The sequence below is a fragment of the Mustela nigripes genome, chromosome 5 (genome assembly GCF_022355385.1).
Source record: "Mustela nigripes isolate SB6536 chromosome 5, MUSNIG.SB6536, whole genome shotgun sequence".
In the NCBI taxonomy this organism is placed as follows: Eukaryota; Metazoa; Chordata; class Mammalia; order Carnivora; family Mustelidae; genus Mustela; species Mustela nigripes.
The window spans coordinates 56,651,294-56,675,374 of NC_081561.1; the positions used below are offsets into that span (position 1 = coordinate 56,651,294).

General features: G+C 44.0%; 1 protein-coding gene across 1 annotated transcript in view; it reads left to right on the forward strand.

The window, feature by feature from the left end:
- Nucleotides 1-24,081, forward strand: part of TNFRSF21 (TNF receptor superfamily member 21) — a 65,567-nt gene that overhangs the window by 26,268 nt on the left and 15,218 nt on the right. Inside the window, exon 4 of the mRNA XM_059400293.1 lies at nt 17,212-17,477. Within this exon, the coding sequence (XP_059256276.1) occupies nt 17,212-17,477 (266 nt within the window). The remainder of the gene's footprint in view (nt 1-17,211; nt 17,478-24,081) is intronic.

Sequence of the window (24,081 nt, forward strand, 5' to 3'; positions counted from 1 at the left end):
AAATCTTAAAAAAAAAAAAAAAATTTTAGACACAAGAGCCTGTGTGAGAGTTCATTACCGGGTCCGAGTGTCATCAAGATGTATGTCTCTTGTTAACGCTCCATTGCCATGTTTCTGTCACTTTTTTTTTGTATTTTTTTTTTTTAAGATTTTATTTATTTATTTGACAGAGAACACAAGTAGGCAGAGAGGCAGGCAGAGAGAGAGAGAGAGAGAGAGAAGCAGACTCTGCACTGAGCAGAGAGCCCGACGCGGGGCTCGATCCCAGGACCCTGGGATCACGACCCGTGCTGAAGGCAGAGGCTTTAATCCGCTGAGCCACCCAGGCGCCCCTGTTTCTGTCACTTTTAAAAAACTTTAGTTCTTTCTGTAGTAGAGCCCAACACAATGAGGCAAGTGGTGCATCCAGAATAGTCCATCTGAAGTTAAGAATGAGTGTGGGTTCACATTAACCGGGAGGTTACATGGGAAACAGTAGTTTTTGTTTTGTTTGTTTTGTCACAAAAGGCACCAAAGTGAAGATAGTGAAATTTGGTCTGTACTTAACCGGCCTTATGTTGCAATGCAAGAAGCTCAAACGATCTCGAAATAGTCATACCATTCGCTTCCTGGTAACCACAGAAGATAGAGAACTGTGGTCCAGGCCCCCTTGAGAACAGGGATCCTGAGGATGGCCATCAACTTCTGCGCTGTCTTCACTGCTCCTTTATGGGCCGTTTCTATTTTCCTTTCCTTCCCTTTTCCCTCCTCTCTCTCCCTTTCCTATCTGTCTCTCTTCTTCCTTCCTTTATTCCCTGTTCTCTTCCACTATTTGCAGAAGGTTGAAGTTGGCTTCCCGGCCAACCGGTTGGCCTAGGGCTTCAGAGGGCAAGTTTGAAAGACAGGTTGAGGAGTAGAAATCCTGCTGAAAATGCTCGTGCCGATGAGAAGAACATATCCAGTGAGGAGGGCCCTGCCAAGTGACCAAAGGAGCAAGAGATGGACAGTATTTCTCCCTGATCATTTTTTATTTTTCTCTCATACTTAAGGCTATGAAGAGAAAATAAAATGAGAGAAACAGGAATTGGATTTATCTCGTTGGCACTGAGCTTAGCTCCTGATTAGCGCATTCTTCCTCCCGTGTCTTGGGGAGATAGGAAGCCTTTGGCAGGGGCAGTGACCCTTCGGGTGTAGCTACTTTAAGTACAGGACATATAAGGACCGCAAAAGCCATAGTACAAGGAGCTGACAACGTTCTTTCTGTAGTTGACTGTTTTGTAAACCCAGTAACCAAAGGGTAAAGGGCTCTTTCTGTAGAACTAGATTCTAAGATGCTGTTTTGTAATTCCCGTAGCTCTTACTGTCACTGCTGACTTGTGTGTGTGTATGTGGTTTGTCTCCCCACATTGCTTTGAAGTCCTTAGAAAGCAGGCAACTGGGTTTTACTGTGTGACCCCATGCCTGGTTAGTAGCACAGGGTCCTGGGAAGGGTGGTCTGGAGCCCAGCTGGCCCATATGGGAGCCACCTGCCCTGTGTAATTTAAAGGTGAAATGAATGAAAATAAAAAAATTCAATACCTCAGTTGTCCCCGCTCCAGTTCAAAGGCTCGATGGCTGCATGTGGCTAGTAATGACCGTATTGGACAGGACAGATAGAAAACATTTCCATCATAGAAAGTTCTGCCCATGAGCTAATTAATCCACTTAATCCTTTTCAAGGTTGGTTGGTTTTCAACCCATTGAACTATTGGATTTTTTCCTTTTGAGTTGTGATAATATTTGGTATTAGGGATTTAACATAAAGATCTGAAGGTGGGTTCTTGATACAAGATTGCCACAGATACCAAGAATTAGTATTCAGAGCTAAAGGAGGCTTCCATGATAGCTGTGCTTTAAAATATGCAAAAAAATTCTGGTATTCCTCCATCTGATTCGCTTCTTCAAAGTGGAAACTTTGACCGTGGACACTGGGGAGCTGGGAGATGTGAGGAGGGAGAAAACTGCTAATTTGCGAATGCTTCCGTGCTTGTGTACTTTCTACTTATACCAACCAGAGGGCTTGGTCTGGTGGGGAGAGTGCAGAGAGTCCTGTGGTTGGGTCTGAGGCGAGAGATAAGGGGGCCTGGGAGGGAAAGCAGTCTCACGAACTAGAAACGACAGCAATAAAGCTGGCTCGGTTCTCAAATTCTGGATTTTCCATTCCCTGTTCCTTTCAGTGAAAACCTTATACTTCTCTGGGCCTCTGTTTAGAAGGTTGGGAAAAAAAGGTGTTACCATAAGCGCTGAAGAGCAAAGACTCTGGAATCTGGTTCCACTTACTAGCTACGTGATCCAGGTCCCATTAGTTAACTCCCTGTGCCTCATTTTCCTTATGGGTAAAATGGGAGTGGTAATAGTGCCTGGTTTGTTGTGAGAGTGAACTGAGTGTGTGCCCAGCGCGCAATACGTTGCCGGCAGTGGGGCCAATTGTCTGCAAGTAGTAGTTGTGATGAGGGCGGTTGATGATGGTAGAGACGACTCATGAGCCCCACTGTCCCCTCCGGTAATCTCTCTGTTGGTTTCCTGATTCACCCCCAGAAAGGATGACCGTGAAAAAGGCTGAAGTATTTGCCTTTATCATGAGCGCAGCTGTACTTAAGGAAGCAGACTAGTTCGTCCTGGAGAGCTTCTTGAGTTCTAGCCATAAGTGTTCCTTTGTATATTTATATTAATTAATATTAATATTATTTATTTATTTAATTATTTAATATATTTCTATTAGACTGTTACCCAGTCTGCAGACCGCTGAAGGGATGAGTTACAAAACAGGACCATGAGATACAGGTGGGAGTGAGGAAAACGCGGCAGTTATCCTGTATTTTGCTTAAAAATAGCTCCATTTCTCCTTCGTGCCCTTCTGAAAAAAGACTAGTTTTTACCAGGACATCTCGGTCTTACCTCACGGGTCTGCCACCCACAGAGGTACCATGCACTTGCTACAACATGTCTCTTAGGCACACCAGAGCCGTGGAGAGAGAAAGAGTCGTTTGGGGAGTGGTCTGCCCCCCCCTTCATCTGCTTGCTCAGGGAACCGATAGACTTTGAGTGGAGAGAGTGGAGAGAGGGGCAGGAGACAGATGCAACCCGCTGTAGACTCCAGCGCACCCCTGTTGTCCTCAAAGAGAAACCAAGAGAGTGAATGGCTTGTGAATATCCTGGTTCAGTGACTGACTAGTGCTGTGGAGGAGAGTTGGAAGGGAGGCATGCTGATTGCCACATAGGGTCAGGACATCCCAGATGCCATCCTTTTTTTTTTTTTAAATTTTTTATATAAACATATAATGTATTATTGGCCCCAGGGGTACCGGTCTGTGAATCACCAGGTTTACACACTTCACAGCACTCACCATAGCACATACCCTCCCCAGTGTCCATCACCCCATCCTCCTCTCCCAACTCCACCTCTCCCCACGCCCCCCTCAGTTTGCTTTGTGACATTAAGAGTCTCTTATGGTTTGTCTCCCTCCCGATCCCATCTTGTTTCATTTATTCTTCTCCTACCCCCACAAAACCCCCATGTTGCATCACCATTTCTTCATATCAGAGAGATCATATGATAATTGTCTTTCTCTGATTGACTTATTTCGCTAAGCATAATACCCTCTAGTTCCATCTATGTCGTCGCAAATGGCAAGATTTCATTTCTATTGATGGCTGCATAGTATTCCATTGCGTATATATCTATATACCACATCTTCTTTATCCATTCACCAGATGCCATCCTTTAAGGATGAGCTGGCTGAGTGGAGCCATGGGCTAGTTCTCTCGAGTCTGGACTGCAGCCTACAGGAGGAGCCGTGGCAGCAGAAATGACATTGGCCTGTGAGACCTGAAGTCCAGATCTGGTTCTTCTCAAATGCTGCATGATTCCCAGCAGAAGACTAGCTCTGTTTGATTCTCAACTTTGTTTGTAAAATAAAAGAACTTGAACCCTTCACCACAGGGTCGCCTGATTTTGATCTATGTGGCCATTTTGCTGTGACCGAGTGCACTGCCGTCCCATCGAAGTCTGTCCAGGGAAACACTGCCCTGACTGATCCTGCGGGTGCCGGGGAGTAGAGTGCAGGGGCTGCAGGGCAGAGATAAGAGGCCAGGTTTAGCCCCACACCAACGCCCGATGCCGAAGATAGGCCTGTGTGCTCACTGCCGCATTGGAGAGCTTGCCTTCCTGCTTGCACGAGAGTAAGGTCGGGGCAGCGAAAATTTCCACTTAAGCCAGGACGCACAATTGGGGAGGCCCAAGAGAATGTGCAGTAACAGTGCGAGCTTTCAGGGAGAGTGTGAGACATTTTGGTAGCATGGTAGAGACTAAGCAGCGGTTAGAAAACTACTTCTGGGTCTTTCAGTTTCTTCAACTGTGTCACCTCCATTGCAGTGGAGAAGCTGTGTCCAGGGCTCTCGTGCATTTCTGAATTTTTAGGCAGAGGGAGACCTTGGTGGTCTCCTATGGGCCAGGAAACCCCAGCCACAGCAGAGTTCCCGAGAATAGCTTTGTACTGGTCACAAGGAGGGTACACTTGTACCTGAATCTCAGGGAAGAACAGTGCCTTGCCCAGGGTTATGTGGCCATAATTTAACTCCTGGGACGGTGATTTTTATATTTTCCATGTTGCCTCTCTGCTCAGAGGACTATAGGGTTCTGCCCAGTACAAAGGCTGTTGTGGTTTGAGAGCATTTTCTCCAGTTTCTTGAATGACAAAATGGAGAGGCTGTTTGCTTGTGAGGCTACTGAAGGCTGTGGCTGTGGGACCTGAGAACTTAGTTAGCCGTTTGGCCTCAGGGACTCAGGAGTGAATGAGGGAGAGAAAGATGAAGGCATGTTTCGGAGGGGGACATCTTCTGGCTTGTTTCTCCCTGGATTGCCTTCATGGGAATGCTAATGGCCCCTAGGTGGTCATTCAGTGGGGGCTGGAGGTGGTGGTGATGTTTAGCTTAATTAATCATCTTAATTGGGTAATTTCAGACTTGGAGAAGTGAAGAAGCTGATGGCTGGAGATGAATTAGATCTCGGCTACAGGTGAAAGTAAAGAAATGCTTAAAGCTCTTCAAGTCTACGTGGAACATTCCCACCTTGACCTTGAAGAGGCAGAATCATCCCCCACTTCATTTATCCTTTCTTTACAACCTCTTAGCCGGTCTTTTAGGCACTTGAGCACCTTCCTGGTTGCTCTTGACATTCTCTGACTTGAACTCAAGTTTTACTTGTCCAGAATTGCTCTCTAAGGAAATTGCTCCAAGGGAATCTGTGTAAAGCCTTATTATTGACACACTGGTTTGGGGGAAGAGGGAGAAATAATACTTCATGGTTATTGAATGCTTAGTGTGTGCCAGGCACTATTCTGTGGTTATAGGTAGTTTCTTATTTAATTCCTAGAACAACCTTCTAATGTCAGGATCATGCCCATTTTACATATTAAGAATGTAGAAGGCACAAAAGGGTTGCATGACCTGACAAAGATCATACCTCAAGTCCATCATGAGCCAGGACTGGCACTCAGGCAGTTGGCCTTGAATTCCGAGCTGGTTAACGAGTGTGCAACAGCGCTGCTGACTTGTGTCCCTCCAGTGTTTGGAGGAGGAGGGGTGTGGTGTGGGCAGACATTTGAAGCCTAGACTATTGCAAATATATTGTTGTAACTCATTTGTCCATTATTTCCATTTTCTCCTTTTCTATGATGCCATGAAGGGAAGTAGGAGTTGGCGAAAGACATATTCAAAAGATGTATGTTCAAAGAAGCAACCAAAACTCAGGAAAGACGGGTTTGGTAACGCGGTGCTTTGCCTGGGGAGGTAGCATGGTGCTGTGAGGGGTGAGGGCTGATGGGTTGGACTCTCCGATTTTGACCCTCGGCCCTCACTAGGCAACTATGCCAAGCTACTGATCCTCTCCTCAGTTTTTCTATCTGGAATGTGGACAGAACTCCCGTCTCATGGGGTTGTTTCTAAATATCAAATGAGATCATCTGTAATATTGATCAAGCTGCCAGCTCGGCTTTTTTTTTCCTTTCTCCCTTTCCTCAGAGGATAGTCAGGAAGTTGAGCTGTACTAAGCATTTATGCAGAGCTGATGTCAGGGTAAGACACAGTTGTATCTGATGTTCAACACAAGTAGAACTCCGTTAAGTGTGAGACTTAGTGAGTCATAGGGGCCGGGAAAAATGGCTTTGGAGAAAACATCTATACTAAGAACGTTGGCCATAATACACCTCAAGGCCTGACTGAGCAGCACAAGAAGAGCTTGAAGGGAACTGACAGTGTGGCACATGGCATCTGGTTCTCAGCATTCTTGAGGGTGAGACAAAAGGCTTTTGCTCACCCAGCCTGCCCTCATGGTGTGAGGAGCACTGCTGAGGTGATAGTGTGGCCTGGGGCCATTGAGGGTGGCGAGCACCCTATGCCCCGGGGGACAGGTGCAGTGAGCCACCGTTGAAGGAGAGGGAAGCTGTGGAAAGGGATGGAGCTTGTGGGGCCTGGTGGTGCTCACTGGAGTGACGAAGGACTTGGATTCATTTATCTCTAACATCTTCCGTTCTGAAGTCCTATCCTTCAGTGTTGCAAAAACTGAATGGTGAAGTTAAACACAGTCCACAGCCAAACTGCTTCCATATCTCAGGCTTGAAACCCCAAGATGAAGTTCAAGTGTGGACTAGCTGGCTTGGGGGTTAAACCTCGTATTTGCATAAGTTGGTTGCATAACTTTATTTGTATAAGATGAGTATCCCAATCTGGTTGTAAAGACTGTTCTTTGGGGGAAACAGTGCTGCTTCAGAACCGGGAGTAATTTGCTTGTGTAAAGTTCAGGACGTAGTCCTTGACGCGTGCTACCTTTTAGATCCGGAGAATTTCTGGTAATATATCTTTTGTTTCTTCCATCTTTTCCCCGATCCACAAGCCACTGCTCAAGCAGAGCTATATGTGACATCGTCCCACATTACCTAGCAGACAAGCAAAACCTATCCCTTCTCATCTGCATTGTATTTAGGTTTTACTCAAGAACAGCATTCTTGGTTCTGGTCCTTAGGAATTCCAATGATAGGTTTAGGAAATGTGTTTCCTTCCTTCCCAACCTGTGGTTCCTCCTTTAGGATGGGTCAGGTGCAGGAGAATTGGTTTTTATGGGGGTTGTGAAGGAAACCCTTTTCTTGGATTCCCAGCTCTGCAGCCTTCCTCCTCTTTCCAGGGAGGCAGTCTCATAGGGATGGCGTTTCTGGCACGAGTTTTTCCCCAAAGTTTCAGTGACTGGTTAGGGGACAGATGTCCAGTAACCAGAAGCTCTGCCTCATATGCCCCATTTGAACAGGATCAATATTCTCTTCCATCAGGTTTCAGGAATGACTTAAAACATTTCAACTGAATTATGAAAACTTCTCTATGCAGCATTCAGAGAAGAACAAATGAAGTGTGTTAGGAATTGGATAATAAGTACTTCTCCACTCCCTTTTTTTCCCCCTAAAGTGACCCTGTGGGGTGTCTCTTAGTATTGACATAGGCAAGATCATGAAGTGATTCTGGGATGCAAAGATGACCTCTTACACTGTGATTATGAAATCTATTTTTCTAACCTTATAAGAAAGGTCTCTCTCTTGCTGCCATTAAATCTTGTTTACTTTTCTTCAACAAAGACTTATCTCACGCTGACTGAGCGCCATATCCTGCTCCAGGTATTTTCTAAATATTAACCTAATTTCCATAACTCTGGGAGGTAGACCACTATCATTACCATTTTGCAGAAGGGGAAACTGAGGTGGAGGGAGTAACTTGCTCCAGGTCACGCAGCTAGGAAGTGGCAAAGCCAGGTTTTAAACTTGGACGCCAGTCTGACTCTAGATACTGCCCCGTGATTCTTACAGTCTGGATTTCCCATGAATCACCTGAGGCTGGAAATGGCTAGGTTTCTATGGCTGATTTTTTTATTTTTAATCACACGGCATTAAGAAAACGTTATTGCCTTTAGCAAAGCCCAGCTTGTTCTGAAGGAAACCAACTACAAAATTGTCATCAGTCAAGAGTTGTCCTTTGTAGAAGTCACACTGATTTCCTGCTTTTCGGTTTTTTCTTCGATTGCTTGAAAGGAGAAAATTCGAAAGCCAGATACCCAATGGGCTTATGGCTCCGAGGGTTCTTGTAATAAATAAAGGCTGTGACCAGTAAGTCAGAGGTGCTTTGCTAATCAGAGGTCGCATCTGTTGAACTTGGGTTTTCCCAGCCTCAGATAGCAGACAGCTGCAAGCAGAGAAACCTTCCTTTTTTTGCCTGAAGCCACCTTGTCAAAAATTCCAGACGTCACCTTACTGTTGGCCCACATTTCCCATGAGAACTTGAAGTGGAAACACCAGGAAGCTGGGCTGAAGGGAGTACAATGTCTCACTGAAGAGGCCACCGTGTCCTTTGCCCCCTCCCTAGGGGCTACCCTACCACAGTGATTTTCCAGCGGCTGGAAGCGGCTTTTTTCCCCATGAACCCCTCACCCCACTGCCTTTTCCATCTTTGTGTCCAGTGATGCCACTTCCGGCAGACAGCACCTTTCTGTTTAACCTCTGAGGATGTCTGTCAGTTATACAGTGGACAGAACTGTTGCAGGGGAAAAGCTCCTCTTATCACTGTAGCCTAAAAAGCATCATCTCGTGCACAAAGTGGCCAGAGAGGGGCATTTGCCCTGTGGTGTCACAGCCTGCTGTCCACCCCAACCCCCCCAGGTTGGCCCACTGATAACGTCTTCCTCTAGGCTTTATGGAGAAGGTATTTAAATTTTAAATGCGTATTTTATTTTGTAATTTACCTAACTAGCAGCTTTTAAATTTAAGCTCTTTGGGGTATTGAAAGACAAATTAGCGTTTTCCCCACAGAGGACTAAAATACAAATAGAAACAAAAAAAATTCTTAAAAATGAGTGCCCTTGAATCAGCCTGATCAGGTGTTATGTAAGCAGTTTTTGCCGAGGAGGAGGAATTTCTAGATTTCTGTTGCTCGTTCTTCACGAATAACTGGTTGTTAACATCAAAGGCTGTGCACCGAATTTGACACATTAAGTGTGTTGATGTTATGTCGACTTTTAAAACGTAGTTGGGTTCAAGTTTATATGTTAAAAAAATAATGACTTTTACTATGTTTTATCAGATCTAAGACACCACTGATGGTGACATACCATTTTTTTTATATTCCACTAAGGAAGAAAACCCACTGTGACCAAGCTATGAAAAGGCATTGATTCAAATACGCATTCAGATGTCTTAGAATCCGTGAAATATGGCAGGATCTTAGCCACGATGTTGCATCTTTTCTATAGAGTCTGACAACATGATTGTAACTGAACTGTTAGTTTAGTTTCCTGTGCTTGGCCTGTCGCCAGCATTTAACACACTTGATTCCCTTCTGCCCAGAACACTTCCTTCCCCTGGCCTCCAGGACACTGTTCTCTGGGGTCCTCCTCCCACCTCTCTGGCTACTCCTTCTCCATCTCCTTGGCTGCCTCCTTCTCTTTCACAGGACCTGTAAACAGTGGATGGCCCCAGGGCTGAGGACTTGCACCTCTTTTCTGCCTGCACATTCTCCTTCCTGTGGTGACCCAGACCTTTAAAGACCGTCCATCTGCTCCTTATTCCCAAGTGCATAGATCCAACCTGGTTCTCGTATCTGGATGCAACATGCAAATATCCTCTCACTTGTGTGACCAACCCGGATGTCTAGATGCTTGACAGCTAAGATGTCTAAACCAAATTCCAAACAACACTCCCACGTCAGTCACCCGTTGCAGAAAGAGGCCCCTCCAGCCTTCCAGTTCCTCAGGCCAGAACGTTAGAGAGAGCCTCCTTCCCTTTCTTTCACACCCCATAGTTAGCAAACCCGGTAGCAAATCCCATCAGCTCTTCCTTCAAAATATATACAGAAGTTGACCATTTCCTATCATTTCCACTGTGGCCCCTCTGCCCCAAATGAAGTCAGTCCCCTCCCTTGGAGGATGTCTGTGGGCTCCTCCTCTGCCTGGGCACTTTCCATGTCTTCCTGACACAGCATCCAGAATGATCCTGTCCACATGGAAGTCAAATGATGTCCTTCAAAACTGAGACATTGAGACTTTGTTTAAAAGTCTCCAGTGACTTTTTGTTGCACCCGGAGTAGCAGCCTGAAGACCCAGAACAATCCATACTCCCATTTGTCTCTCAGCCTGTGACCCTGTCACCCTCCCCCTTGCCCACTGGCTTCCGCCACACCAGCCTCCCTACTCCTCCTTGTGCATGCCAACGCCCTTCCTTCCCCAGACCCGCTGTTCCCTCTGCCTAGGAGTCCATTGTCTCACATTCTTGCGTGACATGCTGTCTTACTTCAGCATGATTTAAATGTTTTTTAATTTAAATGTTACTTCAGCCAGGCCTCCTTTTAGCTCTGAGGGAGGAGGCCCCAATTCTAAAATGTCAGTCCTGCCTTCCCATCCCTGGTCTCTGATCTGTTTTTCCCTTTAGCATGCCTCACTCTCTATCACTGAGTATTTTATTACTTCCCGTGTCCCCCAGGACAAGGAAAGGCTTTGGTTTTGTTGTATGTCCCGCCATGCCCCCGGAGCCTAGAATAGTGTCGGTGTGGTCGCTGCTCTGTACATTTTTGTTAGATAAATAAATGAACAGCTTCAGACATAGACTAAGACCAGGAGATAGGAGCCATTTTCGACCTTGTTCTTTTTGTTTTCTTCCATGGGATGAAATAAAAGGTTATTGATTTTCCTCACGGCCTCAGTGATATCTGTTTTTTCCATCCGGAAAATTATATATAGTTTTGATAGAACTTGTATCGGTAGTTCGGTAAACAATGCATCATTAGCTTTATGAGATCTTTGCACTGTGGTTTTAGTAGCTTCTGGACTTCATCTGAGCTTATTATGATTGCCCATTGAACCTTCAATAAGATAGTGATTAATTCAGCTTCAGAAGTCAACTTTTGGGTTAAAATAAAGTCTAAGCAGTTCCTCTAACATTTGTACTTCAACGAGGCAGACTATTTTTAACTTGGGGCATTCTGAGCTCCCAAGCACTGATAAAGCAGTTTCCTGTGTGATGCATTGGGAGTGATCCCTGTTGGTAGCCCATTTTTAAATCATCCTATGATATACTAGTTATTACAAAACACATGTGCATGTTTCGGGTTTGTTGCTCTTAGAAGCACTTATTGTGTAATCTGGCCAGACAGATCTTGGTCTAGACAGCTCCTCTCTGCAGGGGCAGAATCCGGAAGACTTTTCCTCTGGCGCCTGACATGGATGTGGTGGGCCACCCTGATGGGGGAGAGGGCACCGCCAGGGGAGAGACTCTTGCATAAGAACTGGTTCCTGTGCCAGGAAGCCCAGCTTCCACCCATCAGGGACCACATGAGATCTGGCATGGCTTCACGACAAGGGAGTGTTAGCCTGTGGCCCCCCCAGCTTCTCAATGGCTGCAGTTATAAAGATTAATGAGATGATAAAAGGTGGTTAGGGGATCAGGAAAGAGGGGAAGCTAACAAAAAAGGGATTCATCCATCCATGCATCCATCCATCCATCCTATTCCTAGTATGTGCTAGGTGCTGGAGATAATGGTAGTCAAAGTCAACATGGGGATTGGGCAGAGGGTGGTCAAAAAAGTCATCAATGAGGACATTGCCATTGTGTTGGGAAGAATATCAATTCTAGGAAGGCTAAAGCCACACTTGTATTCAGATTTCGAACTTGACATTTGTTGCTGTGTATGTACTTTGAATGCGCTGCCCTGTAACTGCAGCTTAAAAGCCTGAGGCCCCAGCGTGTGCTGATTAACAGCAATGTCCAAGGGGCAGGAATTAGGGAGATGATAGAGGGGCGGGAATCTTGAGATCATGGTCTCCTGTTGTTTGTGGACCTCACAGGAGACTGCTGTGTGTACAGAAACCAGCATGGGGGTGACTGTGGCGTCAGCTGTCCTGGGAGGAGGTTGTGTATTAATTGCCTCGATGGGAATTTTCTCATTATTTGCCTATCTCTCTTTCTAGAAGAATAATGAGAACCAATGTTACATTTCAAGTATAGGAGATGCCATGGGAAATGTTCGAGTCTTTTAAATGATGAGAATTTGGGACCATCACAGAGTTTATAACCTCCTCACTCTCCCATGCACTCGTTCTGTGTGAAGCTGGGTGGAGTATGGACTGGGTGCTGTGTTGTGTGTTACAGACAGTCTTTCTTTGTTTCCTCTGGCTCTGTCATCCCTGGCCTTCGTCCCCCATCCAGTGAGGCTTTAATGTGGATTCTTAAGGAAGGCACTCCTTAAGATTTTGGATATTTATCTCTAAAAGGAAAGAGCTTTAATATCCTTTCTGATGATAAAGGTCAATTCAGGTTTTTATGAAAAGATGTGGAACTCTTTTTTTTTTTTGTATACTGGAGCTGACATGGAGCTTAAAAAAAGAGAGACTCAAGTTAATGTTGTTACCCAGATGCTATCTAATTCAGGATTTTAGAATGCACAAGAAAAATGCCGTTTCATCCACAATAGCCTGGTCGATGACTTCATGCCTCTGTTCTTATGTTCTCTGATGGGGGTCTGGGCAGTGTCAGCAGTGAGTACTGATGGGACACCCTGCATGTCTTTTTCTTGGACTTTTGCCTTTCTCTGAATGGAGCCCTTCTGTGTGGTGGTACTTTTGACATGTACTGGTGAGGTTCCAGAAAGCGCAGGAAGCTAGGATTGTGGCTTTTGCCTTGATCATTCATACCTACCGTCCTGGCGCTGAAACCCAAGTCTCTGCAAAACTCCTCCCACCTTTTAGGTCCATCGCCCCGATGACTTGTCTGTGCAGAGATGGAGGGGATGGAGGAAGTGAAAGCGGTGTGTACTCAGGCTCTTGACTTACCGGTTTTACTAACTGATCCCATAAATCACCTTTCCTACCCTATGCGACGACAGGTGGTGATGTTCTTTTATCGATGTGGATGCCGAAACTTTAGAGGTCATGACTAACAGGTCATGGTATTTGAAACCCTATCTTGTGATGGCCAAGTTCATGATCTTTCCACGACCAGCACCTTACAATTCGAAAGCTCAATCCTGGGGCCAGGGCCACCTTCTTGCATGCAGCTCCTGGTGAGAATAGCGTCTCGTGAATGAGGGCTTGCTTGACTCCTTCTCGGAGCTCTAGGACCTGACATCACAGGAAAAGCAAAGTTAAGCTACACACCCCTGTCTGCATTTCGGTGGGGTGAGGGATGTGTTTTTTTTAACCTAAGAAAAAAGATATTTGGCTTCATTTTCAGCTAAAGTAGTCAGAGGGATTCAACACATCTGTCTCCAGTCTGGATGAAAACTTGGAACTCTCATGGGGCAGGTGTGGGGACACTCTGGCAGTCAGAGAGTTGGTCTCCATTTCCCTCACCCTCATTTAACAGTCATAATTGGGGCGAGAGCTTGCATTATCTTGTGTGTGTGTGTGTGTAAGGTTTTTTTTTTTTGTTTTTTTTTTTTAACACAATGCTTTTCTAAATCTTTATGCCATTTGATAATTTAGCGATGGTCCCTTCAAGTTGAAAGTTTCAGGGGTTGGTGAACTATCATCTTGGTGAACCATCTCATATTGCAGGAGGAATTGCAAGAGACCTCCCTGTCCTCAAAACCTAATACGTTTACTGTTGCCCTTTACAGAAAAAGTTTGACCTCTCTTTTTCCCCCCTAAGGGTACCATGCTGTAATTTTAAAGAAAAGAAATAAACTTTTTAGCCCCAGGGAAAACTTTCCCAACATCTGCTTGGTCAGTAATAACAGGCCAGGAGGAAGCAGCATACAACACACCATATCCAACCCCAAGTGCGTTTATAATTCCAGCTTAATAAAGCTCCTCACTACACTACATATACCACTAACAGAGATACCATTAACTAGCTAGCTGACCTTGAACCAATCATAAAGTAATAAGATAAAAGGAAGACCCATTTCCCCAGCATCCAGTTTAGCAAATAGAACCTTGTGACCCCCTTTGAAGTCCCTTCTGTTTCTTTACCCAGTAACCTCCGCCTCCCACCCCCAGCCCCCAGGTTACTATGTTAATTTGGTTTAATTATCTTCCTGCTTTTCTCTGTAGTTGTATTCTTTAGTTTTGCCTAAAACTTTTTTTCTGAACAAAGAACACTTTCAGAGCCCAACAAATTTTGTTTCATTGGCATTACTTCATTTTCTTGGGGATAAATTATTTCTGTATTAGAATTTTGTAAAGGTTATTAGTCCAGCAAACCCAGTAACCTGCAGTGACTGCTCAACAAATATTCTTGAAATACCTTGCAAGCTTTTCATTCCCCTTTGGTGGGTGGGGACAAGGAACAGCACACTCAGGGGCTCCTCCCCTGCTGCGTTGTTGGGACCCTGAGCCGTGCCAGAAGGCTGCTGTCTCTAGCCGTTCTCTCTGCCACCTTTGGATTTATCAACTGTGCCATGAGAGGGGGTGTGGAGAACAACACTGCCGGCCCCGGGGGCAGTTTCTGCGCATTGACTCCGTGTTTTCATAGTAAAAAAATAAGATGAGACCTGATTTGTGGGCCTTATATTTAGCTTCCAGTCAGTGTTGGTTGATGGAAGATCTCATTGTATCCATTCTTCGTGTTTTTCTTTTTTCCTCTTTTTTCTTTATTTTGTGGCTGAAAAGAAAGTATAAATACTGGGTTTTGGAAGAGGGATCTGTTGTTATGTTTGAGCCTTTTAAACTCTGTAATTACTCTATAAAGGCTGGGTATTTGCCTCAGAAATGCATTTAGTCTTAAGTTTTAGTGTTCAGTATATGGAACATTTATAATGATGGGGTACTTCTAAAAATAAATCAAGTCTATAGAAAATGTTAATCAGCTCATCCCCAGGGACTGTAGTGAGTATGTCCATTGTACACATGAGGAAATGGACATGACAGTTAGTGGTTTGCCCAAAGCCACACTATCACTGGCATTATGAAGATTTAAGCAAAGGTCCCATGTACAAGAAAATGCAGTCATGTTTTCATGTAAGGCACTGTGGGCCTTCGTCAAGTTAACCCAAATTAAGATTCAGGGACTAACATGCCTTTCGGTATTTGGAAGAACCTACCACATCAGTCACAAATTGCTACTTTGCTCCTTAACGTTACCTGAAGGGTTTCAAGTAAGACATGGCATTTTTATTTTTTTATTTTTATTTTTTTTAAGAGGAGCCTGTTACTTGAAATCAAAAGCTCTGTATCTGGCCAAACATTGCCCTGAAAATTGAAAAGCAGCTAGTTCAAGTGTATTTAACACTGTCAGAGAAAATCATGTGAAAAGTGTACCAGTGCTTCCCTCTGTGGCATTCTACTCTTAGAGTTGACAAGGAAGCAGCCTTCTCCTAGGAACTTAGTTTTTGAAAGCCATTTGTGGGTGGTTGATTTAGGATGTGTATACACTCTTGGAGGTCATCCACCTTTACAGGTTGGCATCGCAGAGTGAGGATTTATGTTGAGGAAACACCAGGTCCTCCATTTCCAAAGAAACTTCTGAAATTAGCCTTGCTCTTTTCTTAGGCAAAAATCGAGAGCTGATTTTCTAGATATTTTCACCAACAACTGATGGGAGCAAAAAAAAGATTGTTCTCCCCTGGCTCCCCTCTAGTTAATTGAAAAATTTAGTTCTCTATAAAAGAAAGCTTTTCTTTATTCTCTTTTCTCCCCCATTCCCCCACTTCACTTGGAAACTTGACTCTTTTTTTTTTTTTTTTAAATTGTTAGTGTTTTAAAGACATTGTTAACTATTATAACTCTGGTATCTGGGCATGTGGGTATGGCTTCATTAAAAGACGTGGTATTGGCTGAGAGGACTCACCACGCCCCCCACCCTGTCAATTGGTAAACTGCCAGATCCCGGGGCACCTGGGTAGCTCAGTGGGTTGGGGCCTCTGCCTTAGGCTCAGGTCATGATCCCAGGGTCCTGGGATTGAGTCCTGCATCGGGCTCTCTGCTTGGCTGGGAGCCTGTTTCCCTTCTTCTCTCTCTGCCTGTCTCTCTGCCTACTTGTGATCTCTGTCTGTAAAAAAATAAATAAAATCTTAAAAAAAAAAAACAAAAAACTGCCAGATCCCATGCCGTGAGGTTCTCTATGACCGCATGTATCAGTTTGGGCAAAGCCAGTGTCCAATGCCCAGAGAAGGTGCTGTGAAGAGGAGGACACCACAGCGTGCCGCTCAGGGAAAGCCATACCTCACAGAGGGTCTGTGCCAAGGGTTCCTGTTGAGCTTGCAGCTTCGGGATTGGATTTGGCATTGCACACTGCACTCCTCAGATCTGAGTACTGCAGACCCACACTGACCCAGTTTACAAGTGACAGTTACAAGAGCTCCCAAAAGTTGTTGGTGAAAATATCTAGAAAATCAGCTCTCGATGGCAGAATGACAGTACACTGCCCAGTGGGTTGGGTTGCATTTCCACCCAGCTCCCTTTGTGATATTGGGCAAATCACTAGTTTTCTAGGTGTTATGTCTTATCTGGGCACTTGGAACGTTAATAAAGATGTTCCAAGAGCCAATGCCTTAACATAAAACCCGGGAGACTCTCATGATTGTTACTATACTGTCATTTGGGTTACTGTCTCCATTATAACTGTACAGGTCAGCTTATGAGACTGAATAATAGATCAGAAAGTTGCTTGTTGAGCATAGGATTGGAGCACCAGGAGCCAGAAGTCCTGCAGGAGTGCCTCCCTGGGGCTGGAATGGCTGGTTACTATCGGTTGACATAAGGGACGTTATTGCTAGAATCTGAAGACCCTTTACGTAACTAGACAATGTTGGATCAACTTCATGTCAGTTTTAACTTGTGGTTTACTTTTTCCTTAATTTCATGAAGTCACCACTTTTTTGGTTATGGGGTTACTCTTGTTTTTAGCAGTAACAAAGGAATCACTGATTATTTCGTTCGGGTTTGGCTTTCCAAGCAGCTTTTTCGGGGGCTGTATATTGTCTTTCCAGGATTAGTCCTTCTTCTCACTCTGCATTCAGGAAGTGAACTTTGCAGCAGGGAACCCAGTTAGTCCCCAGGAGGGGCTTCGGATGCTGAGTGCTTAGAGAAGGCAGTCCGTTCCCTTTGACCAATAACAATGGGAGAACGTGCTTCTTTTTTGAGTCCATTAGAACAGAATAGCTTTATATATAATGACCTTCCCTCCCGTGCCTGGATTTGTCTTGAATTTTATTTTCTTTCTGGTTTAGGGATTGACATCCTGAAACTCGTCGCAGCCCAGGTCGGAAGCCAGTGGAAGGACATCTACCAGTTTCTGTGCAACGCCAGTGAGAGAGAAGTGGCTGCTTTCTCCAACGGGTACACAGCTGACCATGAGCGGGCCTATGCCGCCCTACAGCACTGGACCATCCGGGGGCCCGAGGCCAGCCTTGCCCAGCTCATCAGCGCCCTACGCCAGCACCGGCGTAACGACGTGGTGGAGAAGATTCGGGGACTGATGGAAGATACCGCCCAGGTATTGTACCTGGGTTGTTGGTCTTCCCAACTAATCTTTCACTCCTTGATACATAATAAGGAAAAATACAGGTATCAGGTCTTTTGGTTCACATACATTTCTCTTCGAGGGCTGTGGTTCTCAGTGGTTGTCCATTACAATCATCTAGGAACTTTATTTATTTTTTTTAAACTGGGATTTGTTTAAAGATTTTACTTATTTATTTGAGGGAGTGAGAGAGAGAAAAAGAGAGAGAGAGAGAGAGAGAGGGTGCATAGTTGATGGGAGGGGCAGAGAGAGAGAGGGAGATGCAGACTCTCCTGATGTGGGGTTCCATCCCAGTTCCCCTGGGATCATGACCTGAGCAGAAGGTAGACACTTAACTGGCTGAGTCAGCCAGGCGCCCCCATCTAGAATCTTTAAAAGAAAATTCTGATACTTGGTCCCTACTGTAGACTAGTCAGATCAGAATCTCTAGGGGAAGGACCACAAATCACCATTTGAAAAAGTTCCCGAAATAATGCTGATGTGCAAAGTTGAGAATCACCGTGTTTGGGGTACGTTCAAGCATCAGACTGTATGGCCAGATCTGCATCTTGTTATCTCATGTACAGTCTCATTTTGCGTAACACATCTTGGAACACATCTAAGAAGGAAGATTTTTATTTTTATCTTTTTTCCTATTCTCACCCCCTCCCCTGCTCCCCGGCCAATGCCCCCAGGATACTTCTTGTGATGTCATTTAGGGATACTCAGTCTTACCTTCTGAGGATGCTGGTGGTGCTGACAGCAGAGGGTAACAGGATTGATCGGTCCTTCTTCTTAGGCTTGTTCATTCTGCACATCACATGGGAAGTGACGGGCCCCAGGAGGGGGATTTACTAATAGGGGTAACTTAAGTAAATGGTCACTTAGCTTTGGCTTTGGAACCTGACAGAACTGGATTTGAATCCTGGCTCTGACACTGATGAGCTAGTTTACCAAGGGCAAGTTACTTAACTTTCTTTGCTTCCGTTTTCTCATGTGTAAGCCAACCTTATAGGCTAATTAAGATTAGGTTACGTGGGATGCCTGATGCACTGAAGGTGTTTTTTAAATGGTAGTTATGATCACAACATAACTGGTTTTTCTTAGCCTTTCCTTAACCTGGTATGCATCCCTGAAAGGCCATCCATTAAGTACAAGTTTGGGTATGGACTTCTAGGTCTCACAAACTTCAATTAAAGTTTCCAAATAAATTCCCAAAGTAAAGGAAATGTTGCCACCGAGACCTGATAAAACCCCACTTAAAATTTAAAAGGCCATTCTGTCGCTGTTATTTTTCAGGGGTCTAAATTCATTACCTAAAGAGCTGGGGAGAGAGAGGTTCCCCCATCAACTCTAATTCACGACCATTATGTACCAAATTTTGTATATCAAGGGACTCAATTTTATATACTTGAGATGTCCAAGTGCTTCTATTTTTTTATACCAGCATTGTAGTCTTTCTTCATTATGGGAGTAAACATTCATCAGGAGGATCTTTAATTTAAGTGACTGGATAAAATTTATAGGGGCTAATTGATGCCGAAAGTAGTCTTTGAACTCCTGGCCTATTTTTAATTTCTTTGAGATATGAAATTTCAGAAAAAAAATATTTATGAATAGATGGGTGGTAAACATGCAAAGGCGCACACCGGTGTTTTGTGACTTCCTGAGGACGGTATCAGAATATGGCTCAAACGTGAATGGGCTTCTTTGGAATGCTGACCTTTAAGGAAGGATCTGGTAGGATGAGCAGCAGACCTGAAGAAGGATGGAGATCCTGGAGAATAAGTCATACCGTCTTTTCGACAATACTTACAAGAAAGGGAGAATGTGGTTGATGCAGTGTTAGGATTTCGTTAACATGGAATACTTGATAAAGTGGAAAGATGAGGGGCGCCTGGGTGGCTCAGTGGGTTAAAGCCTCTGCCTTTGGCTCAGGTATGATCCCAGGGTCCTGGGATCGAGCCCCACATCGGGCTCTCTGCTCAGCGGGGAGCCTGCTTCCTCCTCTCTCTCTGCCTGCCTCTCCGCCTACTTGAGATCTCTATCAAATAAAAAAATAAAATCTTTAAAAAAAAAAGATTAAAAAAATAAAGTGGAAAGATGATCATAATTTTTAAGGGAAAAGGAGGTTTCTCAGTATAAATCTAACCATGGGAAAACAAAAGCATTAGGGAAAGGAAAAAGCATAAATGTTCATGTTCTAGTACTAAATCCAGGTGGTACGATTAGAAGGGATTTTTCTTTTTTATTATTTTTTCTGCAATGAAAACACATTACTTTTGTGATTTAAAGTATTTCTTCAGATGACTGAGCTGAAGGGGCACTCAAAAAAGGATAGGTAGGGCTTTGTTTGTGCTGAATTGAGAGAGCGAGGCCCTCGTCACTGTGGTTTCGGGAGAGCAGACAGCGGTTTGTGTGCCAGTCCATTCTTCCTTGTTAGGATTAACTGAGGTTTGTGATGTTGGGTCAGATCTGGTCCCCCACCCCCCAAAATTGCTAATATTTACTTCTTTTTTGTATTCTGCAAGTCTGTCTCATTTTTCGGTTGTATACTCAGTATTTAGAGTCTGGTTCTCGTCTTCGGGGTTACTTCTTGTTTGGAGGGGGTGGTGATGATGGTAGGGTATTGACTGTAGCACATGACTTGTATGTTTCTCTGATGATTCTGTTGTGGTCCGTGAATGTCTACTGAGCACCTACTTTATTCCAGGCAGTGTTATAGGTGCTGGGAAAGGTGGGCCCAAAGTCTCTGCAGAGGAGACTGATCAAGAGACTGATTCAGGGGCGCCTGGGTGGCTCAGTGGGTTAAGCCTCTGCCTTCAGCTCAGGTCATGATCTCAGGGTCCTGAGATCGAGCCCTGCGTCAGGCTCTCTGCTCAGTGGGGTGCCTGTTTTTCCCCTCTCTCTCTGCCTGCCTCTCTGCCTACTTGTGATCTCTCTCTGTCAGATAAATAAAAATCTTAAAAAAAAAAAAAAAGAGAGAGACTGATTCATAACAAAAATCATGGAGTCGGTGAAGAAGATGCAAAACAAAATACGTAGTCCCCAAGTGCCAAACTCTTGCACCTTTCAGTTCTTTCCTCTTATCTCATCTATATCCAACAAGATTCTAATATCTATTTTGTTATTTATTTTTCAAGGGAGAGTGGCATCAATGCATCCTACAGCTTTCTCTGTAGTGCTAGTGTAGCCTGTGTGTGATGACGAAGGCTAAGAAGCCAATATGAAGTTTCTCGGTCCGTGTTTTAATAATGCCCATCCTTGTCTAGCAACACTGTGGACCCAGCTCTTGACTCTAACTGGAATAGCCAATGAGCATGGATTTCTGGCTTCCAGCTCTTATTAGTCGCACAGTATGTAATTGTCTGCAGGTTATCTCTGAGATTAGTTCAGTCAAACAAGACACACAATGCGGGGGACATAATCAAGACTTATTCTTCCCACTTTATGATGGATTTGTATTCTTTGTGTATTGTGGTACTGCTGGGGACTTGAGACTTGGCCCTAGGAGTTAATGGAAACTTAATGTGTAAAAATGACTGTGTGTGTATGTTTGAAAATGGTTAATGTTGTTTTCTATTCATGAACTAGAGAGCACCCACGTTCTGTTCCACTCAAAGGATTAGCCTGGTGGTACCTTTGAGCTACCTCTGTCAGGAACAGCTGGTCCATCATTAACCACGGTGGCCTATTAGCCATTTTTTAATTAAACACATCCAGAGTCTGACTTTTTCTTTTTTTAAAAAAATTTCTTTATGTACTAAAAATATTATACAGGAATACTCACTTTTGGGTGTACTGTTGAGTCCTTTTTTAAAAAAATGAAGTTTCAAGAACAGTTTAAGGTTTAAAGCAAAATTGAGAGGGAGGTATAGAGATTTCCCATATACCTTCTTCTCCAACATATGCATAGCGTCTCCCACTGTCAATATCATTTACCAGAATGGTGCTTTTTTTTTTTTTTTTTAACCGAGGATGAACCTACATTGACATATAATAATCACCCCAAGTCCATACCATAGAGCTCGGTAAGTTGTGTATTCTATAGGTTTGGACAAATGTATAATGACATATATCTATCATTAAACTGTCATACAGAATATTGAGACTGCCCTAAAAATCCTCTGTGCTCTGCCTATTTATCTCTCCCTCCTACCCCACCCCCGACAACCACTAATCTTTTTACTGTCTCCATGGTTTTGCCTTTTCCAGAATGTCATATGGTGGGAATACGCAGCCTGTAGCCTTTTCAGATTGGTTTCTTGCACTTACTTACTTATCCATTCACCTGCCCTACTCTTTCTTTATCAGAGGTTTGAGTTGTATTTTTCGAGGTCTGCCTCTGAAGCCTTCCAAAATCATACACGTTCTTCCCATCCAGGGCATCAGCATTTGGTAGAAGCCGCAAAGTAGTGGGACAATAGTTGGAAGTTACTGGGACTTTGCCAAAGCTATTTAAAAACCCTAATACAGCTTTCCAAATTGTATGCTCTCTCTTTATTTCCATCTTTTTACTTTGATTTTTTTTCCCCTGAGGCTTTATTTAAAGAAAGACTTGTAAATAGCATATATTTAAGGTTTCAAAAAAATCTAGTCTGACAGTGTTTGTCATTTAATTAGAAAATTTGAGTGTGGTTACATTTCTTATGTAATTCCTCATATATTTGGGTTTAAATCTACTGGCTGATTTTTTTTTTTTTTTTTTCAATTTGTCCTGTCCCTTTTTTTTTCCCCCTCTTCTTTCTTGCCATCTTTTGGATTAATCAAGTATTTTTTTATTATTCTACTTTTCCTCCTCTTTCAGCTTGATAGTTATAAATGTTTTACTTTACTTTTAATGGTTCCTACAGAGATGACAACTTGCACACTTAAATTATGGGAGATGTTTCCTCAGTGTGTACTTCTTACTATATCCAAACAGCACAACGGCCTTAGGAGACTTTAATTCTATTTATCCTTCTCTTGCATTACATTTTTTATTGTCATGAATTTTAACACCACGCATTTCTTAGCTCCCAAAAGGCATAATTATTATGATTGTACACAGTCGGGATTCATGTGGATTTACCTGCGTATTGATCTTTTCTGTCATTCTTCATTCCTTTCTACAGCTTCAAATTCTACGTGAGGTCATTTTTCTTTGGTCTCAAGAATGTTTAGGGCAGGTTTCCAGCAATAAATTCTGTTTTTCTATGTCTGGAAAATGCCAACTAAATAAATAAATTGTGTTATCCACCCCCCCCCTTTTTAAAGATTTTATTTACTTATTTGACAGAAAGAGAGTTCTGAGAGAGAGCATTAGTAGGGGGAGGGGCAGAGGGAGAGGGAGAAGCAGGCTCCCTGCTGAGCAGGGAGCCTGATGCAGGACTCCATCCAAGGACCCCAGAGATCATGACCTGACCTGAAGGCAGACACTCAATGACTAAGCCACTCAGGTGCCCCTCCCCTTTGTTTTTGAAGGATAGCTGGAGAAGAGAATTGAGTTTGACCTATTTCCTTTCGTTGCTTTCATATCTGGATTTAAGCTTCCCCTGCTAGACAGCAAAGAGGATGACGTGACTTTCTGCTCATATCCATATTACATAACAAATTAGGTGTATAGTATTATACCAGACACTTTGGGCAACTCAAAGATGAGTATAAGACAGGGTCATTGCTGTCAAGGAAGCTGGTCGAGTGGAAGAAACATATCTACTTGCATAGTTTAAGGGAATAAATCCACAAGGGTGGGATGAGGGGAAGTGCTGGATGTAGAGCGAATCGGCCATTATGACTCCACGTGGGAACATGAGTGTGGGGTTGTGTGCCAGGTTAAATTCCTGCCCTGGCAACGTATCACTTGGGAAACATTCTGGTAAGTTACCTGGCCTCTCAGCCTCAGTTTGCTCCTGAGGAAATGCCAACACGACAAGTGCCTGTCCTATGAGCTGTTGTGCGAATTAGTTGAGTGTGCCCCGCAGTAAGTACCTGGTGAATGTTTATTCATAGTTGGAATTATTTCCTGGCTCTAGAGGCAAGAGAGGTGACGAATGCTTCTGAGTAGCCCCAAAGCATACACATAATGGGCTCTTTAAATCCTGAACACCGAGGGGTTCGTTACTGACTGGTGGGGAGGTACCTCCAGGCAACACTGCTTACAGGGCACGGCGGGGCATTGGGGTTGCCATCTGGGTCCAGTGCCCAAGAACTGGAAATTCCAGCTAATGGCAAATATTTATTTCTTATTGCCTGAGCAAATGTTCCCAGGCTGGGAATGTTTTCATTGGGAAGAAACAAAGGTGATGGTATGTGTGAAGATAATGGTCTGCTTTCTCACTGGCTGTCAGAAAAAGGGCAACAAAATTGAGACACTTAATTTCTAGGTTTACTCTTGCCTCACCTCTCATCCCCTCCTCCCTCCCTACCTCCCCCCTTCCCTTTCCCTCTACTTTCTTTTCTTTCTTGGACTGGGTGTATTCAAATAAGCTTAACCAGTGCAACCTTTTTCTTTTCTTTTTTTCAGGTGCTTTGAGGGGGTGGGCTTGTTTTTGTTTTTTTTTTTCTCTATAGGAAACCTTGGGTAAATGATTTCTTGGATTCAGATATTTCCATTTAA